This window comes from Nilaparvata lugens, unplaced genomic scaffold (genome assembly GCF_014356525.2).
Source record: "Nilaparvata lugens isolate BPH unplaced genomic scaffold, ASM1435652v1 scaffold814_1, whole genome shotgun sequence".
NCBI lineage: Eukaryota > Metazoa > Arthropoda > Insecta > Hemiptera > Delphacidae > Nilaparvata > Nilaparvata lugens.
This window is the reverse complement of record NW_024093899.1, coordinates 13625-39477: the sequence shown is the minus strand read 5'-3', so window position 1 is coordinate 39477 and position 25853 is coordinate 13625. Positions and strand designations below refer to the sequence as shown.

General features: G+C 36.6%; 1 protein-coding gene across 1 annotated transcript in view; it reads right to left on the bottom strand.

Moving 5' to 3' along the window:
- LOC111045701 (cadherin-23) overlaps positions 1-25853 on the bottom strand; it is a gene marked incomplete at its 5' end in the record, with an annotated part of 51704 nt that overhangs the window by 12257 nt on the left and 13594 nt on the right. The window contains 15 exons of the mRNA XM_039419015.1: positions 2332-2517; positions 5107-5349; positions 7343-7503; positions 8523-8655; positions 9279-9467; positions 11446-11669; positions 13437-13621; positions 15544-15701; positions 16693-16723; positions 17592-17764; positions 19722-19817; positions 21083-21090; positions 22545-22641; positions 23437-23613; positions 25356-25670. Of these exons, the coding sequence (XP_039274949.1) occupies positions 2332-2517; positions 5107-5349; positions 7343-7503; positions 8523-8655; positions 9279-9467; positions 11446-11669; positions 13437-13621; positions 15544-15701; positions 16693-16723; positions 17592-17764; positions 19722-19817; positions 21083-21090; positions 22545-22641; positions 23437-23613; positions 25356-25670 (2376 nt within the window). The remainder of the gene's footprint in view (positions 1-2331; positions 2518-5106; positions 5350-7342; positions 7504-8522; positions 8656-9278; positions 9468-11445; positions 11670-13436; positions 13622-15543; positions 15702-16692; positions 16724-17591; positions 17765-19721; positions 19818-21082; positions 21091-22544; positions 22642-23436; positions 23614-25355; positions 25671-25853) is intronic.

The following is a 25853-nucleotide window of genomic DNA, read 5'->3' as shown; positions in this document are numbered from 1 at the left end:
TTTTTCAGGAACAAAAACCTTTACTGATGCCCTCTCGTGGAATTTAATGATGGTTAAAATTTAACAGGCTTTTGTGCAACCGGGCCTTAATATTTAAATCAGATATACCGGTATTAGCTATCTTCTATACAAGGCAGTATCAAGGCTGAGGATCGGCAACGCTGTTCTTCTATCTTTCTCCACTGCCATGTGGACCTCACTATAGTGGAGGTGATATTGTGGTAAATATCCTTATACCTAAATATTAAATGGAAACGACTTAATATAATCTAAGCCACTGGTTTGTTAAAACAATTTGAGATTTTTGTTTCGGTTGTTACACCATTATCAATCTCTAGTAAACTAAACCAGTGGTTTTGACGTTGGGTTGGTTGAATAAAAGCTAGCAACTGCTAATTTCAAGTTATTTTCAAGACTCGGTTGAATAAAGATGCTTGTACTAACTAGGCCCAGGTTACTACAGTTACTGTAGGCTATGAAGGAACTGTGTCTTTATATAGAAGTTGTAGATGGAGCTAGAAAAAATAAAATCTTGTGTTTAATACGTGTGGATAAAACTCCTATACTATTAAACGAGAAATTTCTCTTTATATGTTTAGATGTTCAATATGTTTGTATTTCACCGGATCTCAAAAACGGCTCTAACGATTCTAACGAAATTCAGAACATAGTAGGTTTATAATATAAACATTCGATTGCACTAGGTCTCATCCCTGGGAAAACTCGCTGAAGGACATTAAAAGGACAATTATTATTCATCCTTGGAAAAACAGATGATAATAATTATTTCATCGTCTGTTGATGATGGAAGTGAGTTCATGTGTGTGGGACTGTGTCAAAATTATGACAGCTGTTGAACTTTTGTAATCATTCAATCAGGTACTTAGTGCCGGTTGCAAAAAAGCCGGGTTATTTTTAATCATGATTGATTCCAGTAGAACCATCTTTTTCGAAATTGTCTTCTCTGATTTGGTTCACGTGAAATTAATCAGGATTAAAATTTAACAGGCTTTTGAGCCTCCGGGCCTTAATATTTAAATCAGATATACCGGTATTAGCTATCTTCTATACAAGGCAGTATCAAGGCTGAGGATCGGCAACGCTGTTCTTCTATCTTTCTCCACTGCCATGTGGACCTCACTATAGTGGAGGTGATATTGTGGTAAATATCCTTATACCTAAATATTAAATGGAAACGACTTAAAACAATGTTTGTTAAAACAATGTTAGATTCTTGTTTTGGTTGTCAATTTTTAGTAAACTATACCAATGTATTGACAATGGGTCGGTTAAATAAAAGCTAGCAACTGCTAATTTCAAGTTATTTTCAAGACTCGGTTGAATAAAGATGCTTGTACTAACTAGGCCCAGGTTACTACAGTTACTGTAGGCTATGAAGAAACTGTGTCTTTATATAGAAATTGTAGATGGAGCTAGAAAAAATAAAATCTTGTGTTTAATACGTGTGGATAAAAATCCTATACTATTAAACGAGAAATTTCTGTTTAGATGTTCAATATGTTTGTATTTCACCGGATCTCATAAACGGCTCTAACGATTCTAACGAAATTCAGAACATAGTAGGTTTATAATATAAACATTCGATTGCACTAGGTCTCATCCCTGGGAAAAACTCGCTGAAGGACATTAAAAGGACAATTATTATTCATCCTTGGAAAAACAGATGATAATAATTATTTCATCGTCTGTTGATGATGGAAGTGAGTTCATGTGTGTGGGACTGTGTCAAAATTATGACAGCTGTTGAACTTTTGTAATCATTCAATCAGGTACTTAGTGCCGGTTGCAAAAAGCCGGGTTATTTTTAATCCTGATTGATTCCAGTAGAACCATCTTTTTGAAATTGTCTTCTCTGATTTGAACACGTGAAATTAATCAGTATTAAAATTTAATCGGCTTTTGTGCAACCGGGCCTTTGTGAGGGAAATTTTTGCATTCCTATGGGAATTAATCTCAATTCACTGTGATTAGATTTCTGTATGAACATTTCTGATATGATACAGAACATTTCTGTATGAACTATGAATATATTATAATTTTCTTCTTTCGTTATACATTTTTATGCTTTTGTACTCCAGAGCGAAGCTCGGACCCCGATATTTGACGTAGTGAGAGCTGCTAAATCTAGTATTTGCTCAGAAATTTCCGGAAACATGTGATTACTCCCAATTGCATCTACCTAGAAATAGCACATAATTATTCAACTGAATTTCAACACTAGCTAGAACTAACGGCTAGTTTCTAGCCACTATATTCTAGTTTTTATTCAATCGACCCATGATTAAGTAGTTTTCATTGAATGTGACTGACCATAAAGTCGAAGTATCCCTTCATGCCCTTCTGGGGGTCGAAGTTGAGGTGGATGGCCCCCGTGCCCTGGTCAACGAGGAAGGGCGGCTGCTGGATGCCATCCATGCCCTCGCTCAGGGTCATCTGCGTCTCTCCCAGCATGTAGTAGTTGATCACCGCGTTCTCGCCCGTGTCCGCGTCCACTGCCTGAACATACAACATGGAACACGAATGATTCACATGGCACAACAAATCACAATTCCCCCGTGATATCGAAAGTGTCACATTTTCAGTTATATTTTATTTACATCAATAGAAAAATTACAACAACATATAGAGGCTTACAGCTTTATGCCAAAACAAGCCTCATTGAAAATCAATTGTTTACACAAACTGAAACTATATTCATGCAATAATTATGAAACTTTACCCGCTATTTCTGGCATGCTCGTGGGGTTTATTAATTAATCACGAAGTTAATAAGTGACGAAGTAATTTATTGAACCAACATTAAGCTAAGGGTATATTCACATTGAATGCGTATATATGCAAGTGCAAGCTTGTTTATGCATTAACAAGCGTGCAGATGAGAAAAAAAATCTGGAAAGAGCTATAGGAAAACATACACTGAACGCTTGCACTTGCTGGTTGCGATCAGTGTGAGCAGCTACATGCAAGTCACAACGTGTTTCTATGGCATATTTCATTTTTTTGGCACATGCAAGATCTGAAGAGCACTTGCAGATACACACATTCAATGTGATCACACCCCTATGCAAGTTATAGAGATAACCAGTTAATGTCGATCATGATCAACTATCGATTACCCTCGATATCTTCACTAGTTAATGTCGATCATGATCAACTGTTGATTACTACCCTCGATATCTTCACTATTGATATACAGATATACATTATACCACGGAATAAGCATACCAGTGCTTCTTTCCTCTGTGATTATACATAGTAAATATACATACACAGTAGATAGATAGATTAAGAATGCACTAATTTAATGCCTCATCCACACTATCGCCCAATTCATACCATAGAGTGTGGATGGCTGCTTGCCTTCACTGGTCTTCACTTTCCATCGCTCCGATTTTTGTTGAGTGAAAACGAGTGTCCAGCCGAGCATCCACAAATGGTAACATTGCAGTATGGATGGCAAGACCAAGGCTGGCATACTAGCTTGGCCAGCGACTTGGCAAGCCACATGGCCAGCAACTTGACGATAGCGTTGACTGGACGTAGTGTAGTACTTTAAAACATTACAAACATTGTGTGCAAACTTGAGGCAATAAGAACCTCCTCTTCCACTTGACTCACTAATTAGTATGAGTATTAGAGATAGGCGTTAGATAGAAAAATAGATATAGTGAGGTACACGTTGTAATAGCAGTGGAGAAAAACGTTGCCGATCCTCTGTCTTGTCAATGCCTTCTATAGACGGTAGCTGATACAGGTTTATTGATGTAATATTACCGGTTCATTTTCGTTTAAAATAATCAATTATATTTTATTAAGCAAGAAATTATATTTTTCAATAATATTTCATAATGAATTTTCATAATTTATCAAGATTAAATATTTTATCAATTAATTATCAATTCTACATTGTTAAAAGCCGATTTGGCAACAGCGCAAAGCGAGAAAGAGATAGCGCTATTTGCTTTGTTGAATGATAGACAAGGATAGCAATATCATTGCGGATCAAACACTGCCATTATAACGTGGACCTCACTATAAATGCGGAGTGGCCGTAGTCGAGTGGATAAGATGCTGGCTTTATGATCCAGAGGCCCCGGTTCAAATCCCGGCCCGGGCAAGATATTTATCTCGGGCCACTCCCGTGTTTCGAATGGACACGTTAAACCGTCGGTCCCGGTTGCCTGAAAAGCAGTCATTAGGTCATGTCAGAGGCCCTGAAATTGATCAGTTGTGACCTGAAAACTCTGACACCAGACCTGAGCCAGCCAGGTCACACGATATTATTATTATTATTATTATTATTATTATATGCATTTATTCTATGTTTTTACATTACAAGCATTGTGGGAAAAGTTAAGGTGATAAGAGTAATAAATAAATGATTGAAGTAAAGGCTTTGAAGCCAATTTTGACGAAATACCGTTAAGCTGATTCGTACACAACATTGAGAATATAATTAACTACAGGCATTAGCCCACGTGAGAACTCTTTTTCATACTATTTGTACTATTGTCTTTTTTCCCTTATGGCTACTCTTAAATATAAATTTATTCCCAATTTATAATTTAATTTTATTTATTTTTCAATCACTTGATAATGGCATCATATAGCCGGAACATATTGTGAGTAAACAATTTTGAACAGGGTAATTATATTTATATTTTTGTACACTGCATGCATATTAACGAAGAAGAATAAATTCAATTTCTGTAGACTGGCTGGCCGCTATGGCTTCGTATAAAATGAGCGCTGCTATCTAGAGATTTTCAGTTTGGTGTAAGGGTAAGCATTCCTGACCGGCAATTAGGAGGTACTGGGTTCGATTCCCGGGCTGGCAAATAATTTTTGAATAATAGCGCTCATCGAATTTCCATCTGGCTGTTTACCCTGTTATCAATTTTTGCAGTAGCAGAAGTATACGGGGTGAATTACAGCATTTAATTTGGATTTTCGTTTAATAATAATAAATTCAATTTTCATTTAAATTCCCACGAGTTCTGTACTCGAGTTACTCATTACTCGTCCAATCAACCCACTAGTTAGTATGGACAAGTTTAGAGGTTTCGGCAATAAAAATACAATTACCTTGACGTGCATGAACTCAGTGCCGAAATCAGCCTCGGTTGTCACACCTCCCGTGAACACATTTTTGACGAACAACGGCGGATTGTCGTTAATATCGTTGACGTTGACAATCAACTTGAGCAGAGTCTCATCTCGCAGCTCGAACCAGCTGTTGTTGGTGGGTGGAGTTGTGGCGCAGTCTTCGCTCGCCTTCACTATCAACTCATGTCGTTCTTGCACCTCTCTGTCCAGCTCTTTCACTGCCTGTTCGATGCAAAGGGAGAGAAGAATTCGATAATCATTTGAATATACACAAATCTTACACAATTCTTACACAATTGAATTAAATTATGCACGTAGATTACAACAATTAAGAACACAAATTGAAATTGCCAAACACTTTTACATTATGTAATACTACTCGTATATAAACAGAACCTGGTTTCATGGCTTCTCCAGTCACATCTTCAGCTCGTTTGTTTACAATGAGTTTTTCATTACAAAAATGTACCACAACACTGTAATGTATTGAGAAATCAATATGTTTAATTGAAATGTTACCATGGGATTTATAAATAATAGAGTAGTATTCGATCTTGCCTAATGGCATAAAGTTTACTCAAGTTTTTCATTACGAAAACGTACCACAACACTGTAATGTATTGAGAAATCATATGTCTAATTGAAATGTTACCATGGGATTTAGAAATAATAGAGTAGTATTCGATCTGGCCTAATGGCATCAAGTTTACTCAAGTTTTTCATTACGAAAACGTACCACAACACTGTATGTATTGAGAAATCATATGTCTAATTGAAATGTTACCATGGGATTTATAATAATAGAGTAGTATTCGATCTTGCCTAATGGCATAAAGTTTACTCAAGTTTTTCATTACGAAAACGTACCACAACACTGTAATGTATGAGAAATCATATGTCTAATTGAAATGTTACCATGGGATTTAGAAATAATAGAGTAGTATTCGATCTGGCCTAATGGCATAAAGTTTACTCAAGTTTTTCATTACGAAAACGTACCACAACACTGTAATGTATTGAGAAATCATATGTCTAATTGAAATGTTACCATGGGATTTATAAATAATAGAGTAGTATTCGATCTTGCCTAATGGCATAAAGTTTACTCAAGTTTTTCATTACGAAAACGTACCACAACACTGTAATGTATTGAGAAATCATATGTCTAATTGAAATGTTACCATGGGATTTAGAAATAATAGAGTAGTATTCGATCTGGCCTAATGGCATAAAGTTTACTCAAGTTTTTCATTACGAAAACGTACCACAACACTGTAATGTATTGAGAAATCATATGTCTAATTGAAATGTTACCATGGGATTTAGAAATAATAGAGTAGTATTCGATCTTGCCTAATGGCATAAAGTTTACTCAAGTTTTTCATTACGAAAACGTACCACAACACTGTAATGTATTGAGAAATCATATGTCTAATTGAAATGTTACCATGGGATTTAGAAATAATAGAGTAGTATCGATCTGGCCTAATGGCATAAAGTTTACTCAAGTTTTTCATTACGAAAAAGCACCACAGCACAACTGCATATTACAATATATTGGCTTATACACAATATATAATAGCTTACAATAAAGCAAAGGTGAATATGAATTTACAAAATATAAACTGAAATAATAATTTAATAACTGTACATGACATGAAAAAATGCAATAGTAAAAGATATATATTATTTTGTATCTACATAAATGTGCGGAGCTTTGAACATATATCAATGTCCATTCTTTGGAAAGAAATACTTAGAATATCCTTCATGTTCAGAGGATATTTGTGCGTCGAATACTGAAGCGCCTCCAACCAGATCTACAGCAGCTTTCTTACAACCAGTTTTGTCAGGAAGCCATCTTGGACTCACTTGAATGGCCTAGAAAGAAACTGGATGCTTTATTTTAGTATCACTGCCTGCCTATCACCACCTGAAGATTGGCAATCGAGGAATTGGAATTGTTGTGCCAACGCGCAATTTGAGAAATCAGTTCCATTTCTACGTAAGAAGCCGTTCTATTGCACATAAAATTTGCCTAAGCATACTCATTCAATCACTTGGCGCCATGTGGTGGAACGGGTTGGCTGTAAGGGGCCAACTATTGTTGTTATTGTTATTATGTAGAATCTATTGTATTCGGCTGTTACGCCTTTCGTAGGACATTCTGTTACCACAACCATAATAATTTCGATTATCTAATCAAAACACTTACTGTGATCTGATGTATGAGAGGCTCAATTCCGAAGAATCCATCCTCGTTGCCAGCCACAATGAAGTAGCAGACTGGAGTTGGAGGGTCGTCAAGGTCATCCACTTCATCCCTGTCAATCGTCTCCGCCAGCTGACGTCTCTCAGTGCCCGGAAGTACATGCTCTAAAACAATCAAATTGAGTTTTAAGTTGAGTAAAAAATTGACGAAGCAACATTCATGAGATAATCCTCTGAAGTTATTGAAACATTTTTGAACAAACCGAAAATGCAAATTATTCAAATTTATACAAAATGTCTACTTTTTCTTTAAAGGGCAACTACTATTATTGAAGTGGGCCATTCACTATCCGATATTTTGTCCAACTTGAAGTCCATTAATTCGACGTCAAACTGTGAATAGGATTGTTGTGGGCGGGGCGAATGCTGTCGGAAGTCTAGTGAACTGTTCCCCTGTCTTGTCCGACCTCCATGTCAGCCACCTAGTCAGGTTCGATTTGAAATGTGAGTGGGGATGTTGGACTAACCAGCCGGAGCATGAGTGGCAAAAGATTCAACGTAGTTGGACCAAATTGTCGGATAGTGAATGGCTCGCTTAAAATGGAAATCATCAGTGTCTTTTTATATTTTACGAGCAGGTGTTACTTATGCTCAGCAAGGGTCTGTTGAAAGCACAAATAGATGGAATCCAGTTTTATAGTACATGCTGATATAGATTAAATTTGTTTTGATTATTACATTAATTTATAGTTAATCTCCATCCTCAGTGAATATTATAGCCATCCTCGGTGAATAATCTATGTAGAAAATTCAAGTTGATCAGTTCAGTTTTGATGATGCGTCAACATGTATTTTGTACCCCGAACATGTATAAACCAATTCCTTCCTTTATATAATAGATTAAAACATAACATCCTTGTTTCAACTCATGAGAGCAATTTTCAAAAGTTGAAGCATGTTTCGCCTTTTGAAAATACTATCATGAGTCGAAACATGCATGTTATTCTTTAAAAAAAATACAAAAAAGAACTGATGATTTTATTATTATTCAATTATAAAAATGATGTTATAGTAAAGAGCAATCTTAGTGGAAGGTAGTGGGATTTGGTGTCATGTACCTTATTCATTTAGGCAGAATCTGTACTTATTTTTATATTATTAATGTTGAATGAAAGAGAGCTCACCAGTGAAATTGACAGTATATTCTTCAATAACGAACTGCGGTTGGTAGTCGTTGATATTCTTGACGTATATTGTGAGATCAAGGTCGGATGACAATGGCGTTGGTACTCCATGGTCGTAAGCTTCCACTCGAATCTGCACAAGAAGAAAAATTTAAATTGTAATGAGATCATAATATTATACCATTGAGAAAAGATAACTTAAACTGACAGTGCCCTATACCATGATACATCTTCTTATGCTTATACTTAGTCAAGGTTTCTAATCTTAAGATAATAAAAAGTTCAGTTATCCAAAAACCCATTTGAAGAGATATTTATCATTTTTTAGAAAGTTTATCAAATGGAATTTGAGAATATAGTGGAGAATATAGCGGATATAGTCGATTACAGTGGGTTTTTGGATTGTAAAGAACGACAGACAGATCAACATTATAGTAAACCACTCATACTGAATTGACATTTTCTATCCAATATCTTTCAATTTCAAGATACAGCCAGGTCTTAAAATAGCTGTTCCTATTCCAATTCATACAACGTGAGGAACTGTTGTAAGGTGGCACAAAATGTTTTTCAACGTTGAAATTTTATTTCTACGTTTGTATAACCGTTAGAGGTTGAATTTTCCAACCTTATAATTCCAATCACTTTTCAACGTCTTTCCAACACTTTACTTCAACCTTTATGTTAACGTTATAATTTAAACCGTTTCAACGTTAAGGTATCACGTGTTTTCAACGTTTGTGGTTGGAGGTTTACCTGATAGATTTTTTGTCGTTCTCTGTCTAATGGCTGCTTGAGTGTAATCAGACCAGAGTCCTGGTCGATGTTGAACGTTCTCCAGTCTCCGGTGTTGTCCTGACGCAGTCTGTATCTGACAGCTCCGTTCGGCCCTATGTCGTCGTCAACTGCTTCAACTGTTATCACTGGCGTTCCAATTGTCTCATTCTGCAATACCAAATTGAATCAAGATAAGTTGATTTAATGATAGTGAGTTGTATGATATAATATTAATTTGAAAAATATATATTATATGATATAGTTATAAGTATTCATAACAAAACTGGTTAGTGTTATCAATAATTACTGAATTTGGAATTAACAGATAAGCTTAGTTTACACATCGCCAATTGGCGAGACAGTTGTCTTTCGACAATTGTCATCACGTGGTTGCGGATTGTCGGAGACGAGGCCAGTTGAACGAGAAGTTGTTTAAACGCGGTCAACTATTGGCACGGCAAATGACAGCTAAACATAGCCTATCTTCGTCATCATATGGCTCGTCATCTGTTGTGTCTGTTGCGACTGAGCTGGCAAAAACAAGACAGCGCTACCAATACCTTCTATTACTAAGTAATAGTAGGTATTGCTTCAGGCCCCACAACCAATACCTACTATTACTTCAGGCCCCACAACTAATCAATAACGTCATAACATGTAGATTGATTCTTCATAGAATCACACTAGCTTATCAATGTATTCTCTCCAACTTTTGTTGCTGTATCGATTTTTTACTACTATCTAAACTCCAGATTAAAGACATTTGTATTTTATTAAATAGCAATTTTATTAAAATAAGAACACTTCATTCCACATGCAATAATTTATCCATACTTTCGGCTTGGTAGACATATTTTATTCAATGATAGAGCTATTGAAGAATTATACTATATTGTGCTATAAATTATGGTATTTAAATCTATAAACCATATCAGAGGTATCTCTTTAATGGGAAGAGGCTCCCACAGACTTAAATCACAATAAATCTGTGGTACAGAGAAACCCATCAGGAGAATGTTTTCCAGTTAGGTAAAACCTTTCTATCTGATGATGTTCTGGACAGTTCCAAAACTTTCATTTACTTTTTAATTCATCAGTTTAACAGTTCTTTCATATTATTAAACATTCATTCACACTTTATTTACACTGTTCTTTCACACTCTAATTACACTGTTATTTCACACTTTATTTTCACTGGTCTTTCAGATTTTAATATCACTTTCCTTTCACACTTTATTTAAACTGTTCTTTTACACTCAATGTAAACTGCTGTTTTGTAGGATTGAAGTTCTTTCTTCATCGCTCGTATCCATTTTTGTTTCAAAGTTTCATCTTTCGAAAAAGAGAAAACGGAAACTTTCAGAGTCTTGTTATAATTCCCACGACAATAAGGTACACAACAGCAGAATTCCATGATTTAAAACCCCAAATTCACTATTACTTTCCACAAACGAATTTTAGAAGAATGATAAACAAACCATATTTATTGAAATGGAAGACATTGAAAATAGAACTCGTAATTAGAATTTTGTTTTTTACCTTATCAGATGCGATAACAAGCATCAGCGCCCTTATTTCACTTGCTTATTGCTGGTAGATCATCGATCTACATGTTATGACGTCACAGTTTATCAGAGCTTCAGTTGTGAGGTCTGAAGTAATAGTAGGTATTGGGGCTACTGAACTACACCGTTCACAACGTGCCAATTGTCGCGACAACTGAGATTTCGAGTGGTGGTGGGGGGGGGGGCTTGCTGGGCCCAATGACTGTCTCAGTCTACTCCCGGAGACAGTTCAGGACAATTGGCAAGGCAGTTGACCTAAAGTGTTCATACGAAGACAGTAATTTCATGCCGGTCAGTTGTCTTCTGACGATTAATTGTCTTGCCAATTGGCAATGTGTAAACTAGGCAAACAAGGCCATGTTTGTGGGTCTATAACACGACAACAATTGACGATCTGGCTGTAACGATCACAGGGCGTTCAATGGAGATGACAAGCTGTTTAGTTCTGTGGAAGTCGCTTGTCTGTGTCTCATGATATGTGATCGGAGGTTGAAAAAATGACCCTCGTACTATTTACTACATGAGGTGGTGAGAAAAACCGTCCAATCATTCTCACTGACTATACAAGAGCGTGAACCTACCTCAGCGACGCGTATGGTGATATTGTGCGGCGGACTGAGGAAGCGTGGTGCGTTGTCGTTGAAATCTGTGACACAGATGTGCAGATTGGCGACCACCGAGTTTGGCGGCATCCCGAGATCCTGCGCGCGCACCACTAAACTGTAATTGCCGTAGCGCTTCTTCAGAGGACCGGTGCTCAACACATGCGCTGACCAGTTGTCCACCGGCTTGATCTGGAATAGACCTGTAAGCACACAATCATACATTTTGATTATTGTTAGTCTTAGTATGCAATGGTTCTTAAAAGAACTGAAAATACATTGCAATTTGTGATGAAGAATCAATAAATAATCAATAGTTGGTGTACAGTGTCTACATTTTTGGAGAGCTCAATGAGTCTTCAAAGGACATTAAAGTACGCTCTGAGATTTTTTTATGCTCGATGGAATGATGACGTAACATCTCTTCATAGAGAATTGATTGGCTGAAACTGTACCTTATACTATATACTATGTCAAACCTACTAAGGGCCGGTGGTTTCCGAGCTCGGGATTTAGGTAAGTTCTACACTTCAAACAGCTGGAGTCAGAAAATTGGCTTTCCAAAACGGGGCGTAGTCGCAGTGAATAGTTGCTGCAAAACAAATCTTTATTTTCTCATTTCTATAATTGGAAACGTTTTTCCTTGACGAAATGAAACATTACTAAATAATTCAAAATAGCTGGAACTTTACACTATTTTCTCTTTATTTCTTCATTTCATTTTGTGTTCAATCTTCTAGCTTTTTGAAATTTAATTTAAACGTGACTTTGACGATGACTACGACTACGCCCCGTTTCGAAAAGCCAATTTTCTGACTTCGGCTGTTTAAAGTCTAGAACTTATCTAAATCCCGAGCTCGGAAACCGGCCCTAAATGATTGTGCAAGGTACTGGTCCGGAATATTGAAAGAAAAAAGACTTCTACCTTTTACGGTGGCCACTAACGACAGGACAAGTGTGATGTATGACATACATTGTTGTGTCATCACAGAAAAGGCTTCGAACAACATTTGAGGTTAGGTTTTGAATTTTAGTTGTTGAACTTTTCTTTGCTGCTCTATTTGAGGTTAAATTTTTTTATCATTACAATTTGTAATTTTCCAGTGGTTCATTGTTATTGATTGTTTATTCTATGTTAGAAGCTGCTGTCAAACACCTGTTTTTTGTTCGAAGGCTCTCGCTGATGACCCAACATGCAAGGCGAGCACATGCTCAACACACTTGTCCAGTCGTTAGAGGCCACCCTTACATCTATTCATCAAATCGACACTCAGTTGCACCAATTCACTCTCCAAATACAAACGGCAATATTCAGAGCTTCATTATGTTACAGCTTCCGTGAGTGGAATGCTCTGCCACTTGATGTTATCATAGAGGAAATATAGCATAAATTATGCTATCTTTTCTCTAAGATATTATCCTCTCCACATCTTTATAAAAATTTTGAAAGAGAGTGCGCCGGGTATCAACCTATATCGTGAATTGGAGCTGAGGACGTGTATTAGCAAAGTGTGGAAGAATTTTCATTCTCTTCATGACATCAATAAGAAATACATTAATATATTTTCGTTTGCAACTACTATTCTACAGGACAGCTCCATATATTTTCCTTATTCCTTGCAATTACCATAGACAAATAGCATATGCTATCTTTAGCCAAGGTACCTAGACTTGAGGCGGATTACCACATACCAGTATCAGATTCACTGAAAGTTATAGAGCAAGATACTATTGGTTGAGAGATGTGACTTACCATCATCATCATCTAATGTGTTTTCGTATGGAACTACTATTCTACAGGACAGTACCATATATTTTCCTTATTCCAAGCTATTACCATAAACAAGATATAGCTAATGTTATCTTTAGCTAAGGTACCTAGACTTGAGGCGGATTACCACATATCGAAGTAACTGAGCAATATAATATATTACATATTATTATGTGTCTTGTTGAGACATGTGTTTTACCATCATCATTGCCAGCGATGAAGGAGAACTGCACCCAGCTGTTGGGTGTGTTGGGGTCGTCAGCATCTGTGGCCTTGAGCTGCGTGATGACGTCACTGGGATCGTGGAACTCAGTCACGGTCACGCACTGCTCAGGCAAGCGGTCCAGCACCGGCGCCTCGTCATTCACGTCCAATACGTTCACTCTGCAAAACACACATTTTTCATTAACACATCTTAGAATAAATATAAATGTAACATACAATGAATGTGAATATAACATAAAATAAATATATACAAAATTTCGTTGAAAATTTAAAATCAAGGAACCCTTTTTCAAATGTTATTTCTCACAACATGTTTCTACTTATAATGTAATTTCAAACTTGATACGAAGGTACTTTGATTTCTAATCTTCATGTATATATGAGTACATAGCCCTTACTATGAAAGTTAATATAAATATGAGTATACCACAGAATAAATAATATCAGAGGAATAGAAAGTTTGTCACAATGTTGAGAAGTGATGGAAGAAATAGTCCTAGAATTAATAAAATGGATCAATTATTCAAAGAGCTAATTGGAATAAAAACACAAAACTCAGTCTTTTCTACTGGCGATGTTTTATTTTTACAAAGCCCAGTGAAAGACCAACTGAAGTTGATGTCTTGAGTATCGAAACCCCTTGGTTTTGTTTTAAAAGAATGTTACCAATAGAAGAGTTTTTATTGAAGAAATGTTATTGTGTTTAATTTTATCATAAATCAAATAATTTATTGTCAAAAACAAAAAGTGTCACGACAACGTCAATACAATTCACAGCAGTAACATAGAACAATATTCAGATCATGCAAAATAAAACATAAAATCAGTAATTTAAATTAGTATAAAATAATACTTGTACATTATATAGGCATCTCTTCATCAATGAAACTTTCAAATACCTATCAAAAGAGTGGATTTCCATTGTTCTCACATTTTTGGGAAGAAAATTAAAAAAACCTAATTGACATATACTCCCAGTTCTTTTGAGAGGAACTATAGTTGCACTTTTTGATTCTCAAGTTATTTTTCTCTCGTCTATCATACTTATGTACATTGCGATTGACCTCGATATATTGACAGATATTCCTCTCCATTATCTTCAAGCAGGCAAATACATACAAGGATGGCAGAGTCATCTTTGATGACTTTTGCCAACATGCCTCTGAGATGGCAGAGTAAGTAAAAATTCTACAACATCGACAGTGCTTAATTTATTGAACAAGATAAAAGTCTTTCAAGAGTTTTTATTGTTGAAAAAACAGCTTCATTTTTGTCACATCCAAATTTATTAGATTTGTACACAGGCACTGCAGTTTCGTGTTGAAACCAACATATCTTTAGCTGTAGTGTAGTGCATGCAGCTGTAGATGTGTTAGTTTCACACGAAACTGCAGTCCTGTGTACAATCCAATAGATATGGATGTGACAAAAATAAAACTGTGTTTTTCAATATAAGGAGAAATTCCACAATATCAATTTCTACTCAACAAATTCTATCAGTTTCTATTGTGTTTCTATTTCATCATAAAACATTCTACATAAAATCACTTCACTTATATGGGCTACTTTATTAAAACTATTAAAAACAATATAAAAGCATGAAGTACCCTTTTATTTAAAACATTTCAAACAACTAGTTTCTGCCTACTTTGGCCATTTTCAAGTTTAAAATACTTCATATTTCATGTTCAAAGTACTTCATGTTTTTATATTGTTTTTAATATCATTCTACATCTACATTGTTCAATTTATTAATTGATTGAGTACCTACTTTATTTATATAGATTACAATATATACTGGCTTATACACTCATATACAATAGCTTACAATACAGCAAAATTATAGATGAATTCACATAATATAGACTAAGAAAATAATTATTGAACTGTATATGATATGAAAAAGAAATTTGTAATAAAGTAACTATAGATAATTATATTGTTATGCATCTACATAAATTGGCGGAGCTTTGGACATATCAAATTATCAATGTCCATTCTTCGGAAAGAATATTAAAAATATCCTTCCCACTAACTCTCTACCAAAGAGATCATTGAAGATGAGAGTGGAGAATGCTTACACAATCTGCTTGAAAGCGTTGCGACTCTCGCCACTAGCATATCCAAACTGATAGTTGTCCCAGGCCTCAATGACAAGCATGTAGGCACTCTGCTCCTCTCTGTTCAGGCGATCAGATATGTTCAGCACTCCCGTTTCTGGATTGATTTGAAACTTACCCTACAAAATAACATATTTCAGTAACAAAGAGCACAATAACTCCAGATTGAATCCGAATTCATTTTTGTTTATTCAAATTGACTTTACTTTTCAGAAAGTGTACATTTTACAATACATTCCTTTGAAAGTTACTCCATCAATATGGAACAAGTCCGTGAATTGAATTAATTGAATCTAGAACTAAATCAAAAGTGATGAAATAATTACTTTAATAATTACCTAATAAGTACTTTATACTAGCAACATTGATTGAATGGGAAGTACATAGAAATTACTATTACCCTATTCTTTTAAAAAAAAAACTTTATCAATCCATCATTTTCTGGCTCTGCTGTATGTGAATGTGGCGACACAAAGCTTTTGCAACAATTTAAATGAACCGGGCCTCCTACACAAACATAAATACCAACCTTACATATTGAAAGTAAAAAATGGACTGAATTAAACGCAGAACAGTTTGAATTTTATAAAGCCACCATCCTAGAGTAACAACATACTGAATGAACAACTGATTTCAAATCCAACAAACTTTTTGATCACATAATAACACCACTAATCTTCCTAACATCAAAACATTTCCGGTCTACACTGTTGAAAATGATCGCTAGACGATTGAAAGTATACTTCAGTCAGTAAGTAAAAGTTTTAATATTTACTTAATAACGACTGCATGTCGTGTTCAAATACATAAGAAAAGTGAAATATTAATATTAGAATGCCCAATTTTAAATTAATGGAAACCTTGACGAGGTGCATCAAGCAACACCAGATACATCCAATGGCTAGACGCACTGAATTTAACTGTATGACGTTTGTGTTATGTTTTGACACTTGATAATGGCGTGAACAGGCAAAACTAGTCGAGTCTAAAAGAAAAATTGTACTAGTATTGAATGTATTTTACTAAGAAGTATTACACAATTGCTATATCACATCTATTTCCATTAATTTCATTACTTATGACATCATTTGACTACACAGAGAATGATACCTGTGAGCCATGAAGACGCTTAACGATCTCGCTGTATTTTGTAAAATATCATGAGAAATAAATTTTGATTCTTGTTACCGGTATCGGTCTGCACGCCGGTAGTCGACCCCAGATCCTCTACTCGGATCGCCAGCCGGATGGTCTCCACACGCTCTCTGTCCAGCAGCCGCACCACTTCAATTCAATCCCACTCATTTATTATTTGTTACAGGCTATACAACAGAGAACATTCACAATAGTCATCTATCTACCATCTAATGAACACATAGATTATAAAATTCATTAAAAAACCTACCCTAGTTGCACAAAGTCGGTTAACTTCAATGTTGAAGGTCGTTTTGTTAATCGGCGTTAATCTTCATATTTGAACCACTTAGATAGATAGATAGATAACTGTCTTTTATTTCCACTTTACAACATTACAAAAAGTGATGTGGGCGAAGTGTGGCAACAGAGCCCCCTCTTCCACTTAACCCACGATGTTATTGATAACATGAAAAAAATATAAATAAATATACCTCAATCATACAACATTTCACAACGAAGCCAAATATCAATTACAGTTCCAATAAGCACTAAATAATACCTAATTATAAATCAAATGAATGAAAAAGAAACAGAAAACAAAAGCAAGAAATCTTCATAGTGGATAAATCATAATTACACAAATATCCACTCACCATATACACCACACACACGCACACATTAACATCTTTAAGAATACAGTGCAAAACCGCCTAGCCAAGCCCTCCCCCCTGATCAACGCCACAACATCCGCACTGAACAGCGATAACTGTCGAGCAGTCAAATACGAGCTGGCAGTTGCACGTAAGTGCACTTACGGCAACTGGGAGTGAGACTTAATAACTTTTTTAGCATAGTAAAATATGACAACGAACCTTAAGTCGTCCGTCGAGGGATTGAGCTCGAATGCCGCGACATAGTCGAATTCAGCCGCCTTGACGAGGGTGCCCTCCTCGCTGCGAGCCCACAGCTGTCCGCGTCCAGTTGTATCGCAGCACCGGGCTCTCGTCCGGGTCCTGGGCAACCACTCTGTGCACCACTTGACCACCTGTACAATAACCCAATCGTCAAACTCTTCATTTGTTCAATAAAATCGTACAATTTCAAAACAAAACACCTAAAATACTCAATTCGAACCTAAAATTGATATATTTGCTCAACATAGAGTGTTACCCCACGAAAGGTGTAACAGCCGAAGACCATCGTTTCTACATAAATGTCTCATATCGACCTCACTTTTCGATTTTATATAAAGATTTTTCTAGAAAACTATCAGTCACAATCTAATTTTAAGGGCTATGGTTGAAAGAGGAAGAAATTTCCAATCAGATTCATATAATCTTCTCATTTGTTTCACGTTTTTGAGCTTTTTATAAGCGCTAAAATTGACAAAGTACATTCGTTAACTTCAGACCCAATTTCAAACTGTTTGAACGCTCGAAAACTAAGATCGATATGAAAAAGTTTCATTGGACCTTTTTTATTGCAAATTTTTAATGTGGAATCTAATTTTCATTGCTATCGGCTGTTACACCTTTCGTGGGACACCCTGGATGAATTTCAGACAATAGGGCTGAGTTTTAAATAACTGAACAGAAAAGAAAGGAGTGCCACAGGGAACTATATTGGCCCAATATGTTCTCACTGTATATTATGACTTGCCCGGAAATTTCACCCTCACCGTAAACAGCGTATGATTTGCTGACGATGCTAATTTTCTACTGACAGTGATACATTTGAAGGATTACAAATGAAGGAGAAGAAGTAAACAGTGCATGAAGGAGTTGTATGAGGCTAATGAGTTGACAATCAACGTAAAGAAAACATCCTTATGAGCTTCAATATTGGCCATTCGGACACACCCCAATAATTTCAATTTTGCTGTGGATTCAACAAGTATAATGCCAGTGGAAGAATGTAGATGGGATTCAATGTTGATGTAAGACTGAAGTGGAACAATCACATTGATTAGGGGTAAAAAGGCTCATACAGCAGGGTTTGCAATATCAAGATTGATAAGGGAGGAGGACCAAAGAATAGTTCGAATAGCGTACTATGGATATTTTTAGCCAGCTCTAACGTATGGCTTGATATTGTGGGTGCGGCACCCTCTATTGATGGCCTTCAGAGTGCAAAAACGCTACTGAGAATGATGTTTAGGAAGCCACCAGAACCCCATGAAGAGTTATTCAGGAAGCTAAGAACCGTTGCCATGTCTGTATATCCATGAATTTGCATTGCATCTGCATTGTATGAATTTTCCCGCAAGGACGAGTGGACTACAGGCGCTACTGTATATGGCTACAACATACGGGCAACGAATATGCTGAGACTCCAACCTCATCGAACAAGATTTTTTGAAGCTAAGCCAGAGCATGTGAGTCGAAGGATCTTGAACGAACTACCTGTGGAAATTCTCGATACTTCAAATAGCATAACATTCAAGAGACTACTGAGGATGGGGACTACTGAGGAATGGGACTACTGAGAAATGGGCTACAAGAGATGTGTTACAGTTTGATGGAGTTTTCTCATATTACAGTGAGACATGAACCTAGTAAAATTATAATAGTTAAGATGATGCCATCTTATTTTTGACTCCAAATATTCACGGACATTTTGATGACCTGACAAATTGTATAATTTTTATTGTAACTGACAAATGCGAAACATTGAATGTAAATGTACATGCTGAATAACTATATTATTAGTATAATTATCAAGGTATTCGAGTGAGCGTTGCCAACGGAGGGTTGAATAGTTTTACAATTTGATTGGTAGCTTGACTGACCCTAGTGTTCTCCTTGATGCGCACAGTCCCCGGGTTCGGCAAGCACAGAGCTTATTGTTGACGTCATCGATCGTGATCTGCACGGGAACAGTTGCACTAAGCTGATGCGCGCCAATTCCGCCGTCGAGCGCCACAATGACCAGCGCGTAACGCAGCGTGCGCGGCTGCGTGCCGTCCGGGTCGAGACTCGCCCCGCGCGCCACCCGAATCACGCCGGTCGCCACGTCTGTGACTTGTCGCCGGCGCCTGATTGGATGCGGTACACCACCACGTTGTTCGGCGGCGAGCCGTCACCGTCCCACGCGTTCACCTACCAACACAAACATTCATTTCACTTGATGACTATTTACCTACCTTTGACATTTATTACCTAACAACAGTAAAACACTAATTTTTCAGAAACAAATAACACTAGAATAACAAATACAAGCAATTCATAAAAATGATGAGGAATCATAAAATTATTGGGATCGCCACAAGCACAGTCCTTAACTGTTCCTCTCCGAATTTTGATTCATACACTGATCCAAGAAGAAGGTTATGTTTTTTTCACTTAATAAATTTGTGTCCAAATGCCAGTGCAAACAAAAAATTTTGAGTTCAATAGATTAAATAAACACAGAAATCTATTATCTCTAGCTGCAATATTAATTTAATGGTTTATAATGATAAGCGTCTCTCTCTCGTACTAATTCAATCAATCAATAACTTTATTCAACACAAACACTCAAAAAATCAAAATACAAATTTCGAATAAAAATACAAAAACAAGCTTCATGGTGTGCTTAAATGATTGAGAGTAGGAAAAATACCAAGCCAATTATGGTTTCCCTTGTAATAGGTTGATGAAGGGTAGAAAAGTAAGGAACGAAGAGTGAAGAGGGAAGAAAGAGAAAGGATGAGAAAGAATGAGAAAGGAGGAAGAGAAAAAAGACAAGCTAAGTTTGTAAGCGAGTCCACTTCTAACAAATATAGGCTGGAGAAATGTCATTGCATTCATTAGTATGAGCAAATCTTGAGCCTCATACGTCGTTATGGAAGAAAAGTTACTTTTTTCTATCTAGTTTATTTTTCTACTAATCTTAAGCCGGGTCCAGACACTCAAGTTTACCATCAGTCTTTTGCTCAATCAAAAGACGGATCGTTTGGTTCAAGCAAAAGACGGATGTAAAATTGCGTCCACACGCATTGGTCCTATGTCGTCCGTTTTCCTATTTTTGTGCTCACAAGTTTAGTTCTTGATATGTTTTATTTATTTATTCATCATTTAGAATTATACAACTTACAGAAAAGTACCACAGGCTACGCGCCCAAACGGTTCCAATTCTAATTTTTACAACAGTCCAAAGTGGCGCTTCATGTTTTATATTGTTTTTATTGATATTTTAATGAAGTTGCCCTTACAGTGAAGTGATTCTAGAATTAGAATATTTGGGTATGTTTCCATCTTCACGAACTTGCCCACGAACCATGTTTTTGCGATATAAGAGCCCTACTAATTAAACAACTACACGTTATTATTCATCAATACTCAATTTTTAAACGTGAACTACAGTTGTATCACATTTTCGTAACCTCTGACACTGAAAAGAGATGTAAGACAAATACAAATTCAGTTTATTTGCCAAAACATACAATAAAAGCTCAAGAAACCTAACATGATACAACCAAATGTGATAATATACATTTTTTACTTTTTGTGTAGTTGAGAAGTTGATATTGTGGTAATTATTCATATTGAATGAAAAAGACTAAGAAATTGTCAAAAAACCACTGATTTATTGATAATTAGAAAGACCGGTTTCGGTTATTACACCACCGGTCTTTCTAATTATCAATAAATCAGTGGTTTTTTTGACAATTTCTTAGTCTTTTTCATTCAATACATTTTTTTTTAAAATAAAATATATAATGTGACCTGGCTGGCTCAGGTCTGGTGTCAGAGTTTTCAGGACGCAACTGATCAATTTCAGGGCTCTGACATGACCTAACGACTGCTTTTCAGGCAGCCGGATTTTTTAAATAATAAACTTGCTAATTGATATACATTTTTTATCACAAAAAATTCATCCATTCAATCGCAGTCTTTATTCAAAGCATAGTCTACATCACCCAAAAATCCAACAGCAAAATATTTCATATAAATATTCATTATTAGGTCAAGAAAATTACTACATTGAAAAGAAACAAGAAACAGGTGCTAGCCCAAATACTATTTTCTTCATAAATATAGTTATCTTAATCACAAATAAATCATTTTATGAGCACAAATTGATTCATTCAATCGTATATACGTCTTTATTGTAGCTTACCCAAAATTTTGTTAGCACCATTCTTATTATTTGATGCTTATTTCACTAAAAAATAAAATATATTACATTGATTAATTTTTCTTGTAAGCAAACAAGTAATCCAATCAAATGAGCATAATGATTATTTCACCAATTTGATCAAACTGATTTCGAGGAAAATAACATTTATTCTAATGTTGAGATCAATAAAATTTATTCACCTTCAAGAGAGTACGAGATGGTTCGATTCTTATCGGCGTCATCAGCCACAATGTTGACAATGGTGATCCCATTTTGGCTGTTCTCGGTGATGGTGTGTTTGTGTTAAGGTGCGTACAGATACGCGCCGCGAACATGAGCAATTCACTTTTAATCAGCTGACTATATCTGTATTTTTATAGAAACGGTAAGATACAGATATAAAAAGCTTGGCATCAGCTGATTAAAAGTGAATGCTCATGTTCGCGGCGTGTATATCTGTACGCACCTATATGTTTGACACTTGATAATGGCGTGAACAGGCAAAACTAGTCGAGTGTAGAAGAAAATTTGTACTAATATTGTATGAATTTTACTAAGAAGTGTTAGAACAATAATTTCTATATCACATCTATTTCCAATTAATTTCATTACTTATGACATTATTTGACTAAACAGAGAGTGAGACCTGTGAGCCATGAAGACGCTTAACGATCTCGCTGTATTTTGTAAAATATCATGAGAAATAAATTTTTGATTCTTGTTACCGGTATCGGTCTGCACGCCGGTAGTCGACCCCAGATCCTCGACTCGGATCGCCAGCCGGATGGTCTCCACACGCTCTCTGTCCAGCAGCCGCACCACCTTCAATTCAATCCAACTCATTTTATTATTTGTTACAGGCTATACAACAGAGAATATTCACAATAGTCATCTATCGACCATCTACATTGAACACATAAGATTATAAAATTCATTTAAAAACCTACCCCTAGTTGCACAAAGGTCGGTTAACTTCAATGTTGAAGGTCGTTTTGTTAATCGGCGTTAATCTTCATATTTGAACCACGTAGATAGATAGATAGATAACTGTCTTTTATTTCCACTTTACAACATTACAAAAAGTGATGTGGGCGAAGTTGTGGCAACAAGAGCCCCCTCTTCCACTTAACCCACGATGTTATTGGTAACATAAAAAAAATATAAATAAAAATATACCTTAATCATACAACATTTCACAACGAAGCAAAATATCAATTACAATACCAATAAAGCAACTAAATTAATACCTAAATTATAAATCAAATGAATGAAAAAGAAACAGAGAAAACAAAAAGCAAGAAATCTTCATAGTGAAGATAAATCATAATTACAAAAATATCGACTCACACACACACACACACACCACACCACGCCACACACACACACTCTCTCTCACACACACACACACACGCACACATTCACATCTCTAAAGAATACAGTGCAAAACCGCCTAGCCAAGCCCTCCCCCCCCCCTGATCAACGCCACAACAGCCGCACTGAACAGCGATAACTGTCGAGCAGTCTAATACGAGCTGGCAGTTGCACGTAAGTGCACTTACGTGCAACTGGGAGTGAGACTTAATAACTTTTTAGCATAGTGAAAATATGACAACGAACCTTAAGCCGTCCGTCGAGTGGATTGAGCTCGAATGCGGCGACAAAGTCGAACTCAGCCGCCTTGACGAGTGTGCCCTCCTCGCTGCGAGCCTCACAGCTGTCCGCGTCCAGGGTGTATCGCAGCACTGGGCTCTCGTCTGGGTCCTGGGCAACCACTCTGTGCACCACTTGACCCACCTGTACAATAACCCAAATCGTCAAACTCTTCATTTGTTCAATAAAATCGTACAATTTTCAAAACAAAACACCATAAAAATACTCAATTCGAACCTAAAATTGATATATTATGCTCAACCTAAAGTGTTACCCACGAAAGGTGTAACAGCCGAAGACCATCGTTTCTACATAAAATGTCTCATATCGACCTCACTTTTCGATTTTATGTAAAGATTTTTCTAGAAAACTATCAGTCAAAATCTAATTTTAAGGCTATGGTTGGAAAGAGGAAGAAATTTCCAATAAGATTCATATAATCTTCTCATTTGTTTCACGTTTTGAGCTTTTTATAAGCGCTAAAAATTGACAAAGTACATTCGTTAACTTCAAGACCAAATTTCAAACTGTTTGAACGCTCGAAAACTAAGATCGATATAAAAAAGTTTCATTGGACATTTTTTATTGCAAATTTTTAATGTGGAATCTAAATTTTCATTGCTATCGGCTGTTACGCCTTTCGTGGGACACCCTGAATGAATTTTCAGGACAACAGGACTGAGTTTTAAATAACTAGAACAGAAAAGAAAGGAGTGCCACAGGGAACTATACTTGGCCCAATATTGTTCTCACTGTATATTAATGACTTCCCCGGAAATTTACCCTCAACCGTAAACAGCGTATGATTTACTGACAATGCTAATTTTCTACTGACAGGTGATACATTTGAGAATCACAAATTGAAGGAGAAGAAGTAATCAAGTGCATGGAGGAGTGGTGTGAGGCTAATGAGTTGACAGTCAACGTAAAGAAAACATCCTATATGAGCTTCAATATTGACCATTCGGACACACCCAATAACTTAAATTTTGCTGTGGATTCAACAAGTATAATGCCAGTAGAAAAATTTGGATTCTTAGGATTCAATGTTGATGTAAGACTGAAGTGGAACAATCACATTGATCAAGTGGTAAAAAGGCTCAATACAGCAGGGTTTGCAATATCAAGATTGATAAGGGAGGTGGACCAGAGAATAGTTTGAATAGCGTACTATGGATATTTTCAGGCAGCTCTAACGTATGGCTTGATATTCTAGGGTGCGGCATCCGCTTTATTGATGGCCTTCAGAGTGCAAAAACGGCTACTGAGAATGATGTTCAGGAAGCCACCAAGGACCCCATGCAGAGAGTTATTCAGGGAAGCTAAGATCCTGCCGTTGCCATGTCTGTATATTCTGGAGACTGCATTGTATGGATTTTCCCGCAACGACGAGTGGACTACAGGCGCTACTGTATATGGCTGCAACACTGGGACAAGGAATATGCTGAGACTCCAACCTCATCGAACAAGATTTTTTGAAGCTAAGCCAGAGCATGTGAGTCGAAGGATCTTGAACGCACTACCTGTGGAAATTCTCGATACTTCAAATAGCATAACATTCAAGAGACTACTGAGGAATTGGCTACAAGAGAGATTTTTTACAGTTTGATGGAGTTTTTATCATATACAGTGTGAGAAATGAACCTAGAGAAATTATAATAGTTAAGATGATGTCATCTTTATTTTTGACTCCAAATATTCACGGACATTTTGATGACCTGACAAATTGTATAATTTTTTATTGTAACTGACACAAATGCGAAACATTGAATGTAAATTTACATGCATGAATAAATATTATTATTATTATTAAAAGGTACTCGAGTGAGCGTTGCCAACGTAGCTTTACAATTAGCTTTTACAATTTGATTGGTAGCTTGACTGACCCTAGTGTTCTCCTTGATGCGCACAGTCCCGGGTTCGGCAAGCACAGGCGGCTTATTGTTGACGTCATCGATCGTGATCTGCACGGGAACAGTTGCGCTGAGCTGGTGCGCGCCAATTCCGCCGTCGAGCGCCACAATGACCAGCGCGTAACGCAGCGTGCGCGGCTGCGTGCCGTCCGGGTCGAGACTCGCGCCGCGCGCCACCCGAATCACGCCGGTCGCCACGTCCATGGTGAACTTGTCGCCGGCGCCCGATTGGATGCGGTACACCACCACGTTGTTCGGCGGCGAGCCGTCACCGTCCCACGCGTTCACCTACCAAACACATTCATTTCAATTGATGACTATTTACCTACCTTGACATTTATTTATCTACCAAAAGTAGAACACTATTTTTTCAGAAACAAATAACACTAGAATAACAAATACAAGCAATTCATAAAAATGATGAGGAATCATAAACATGATTGGGGATCGCCAACAAGCACAGTCCTTAAC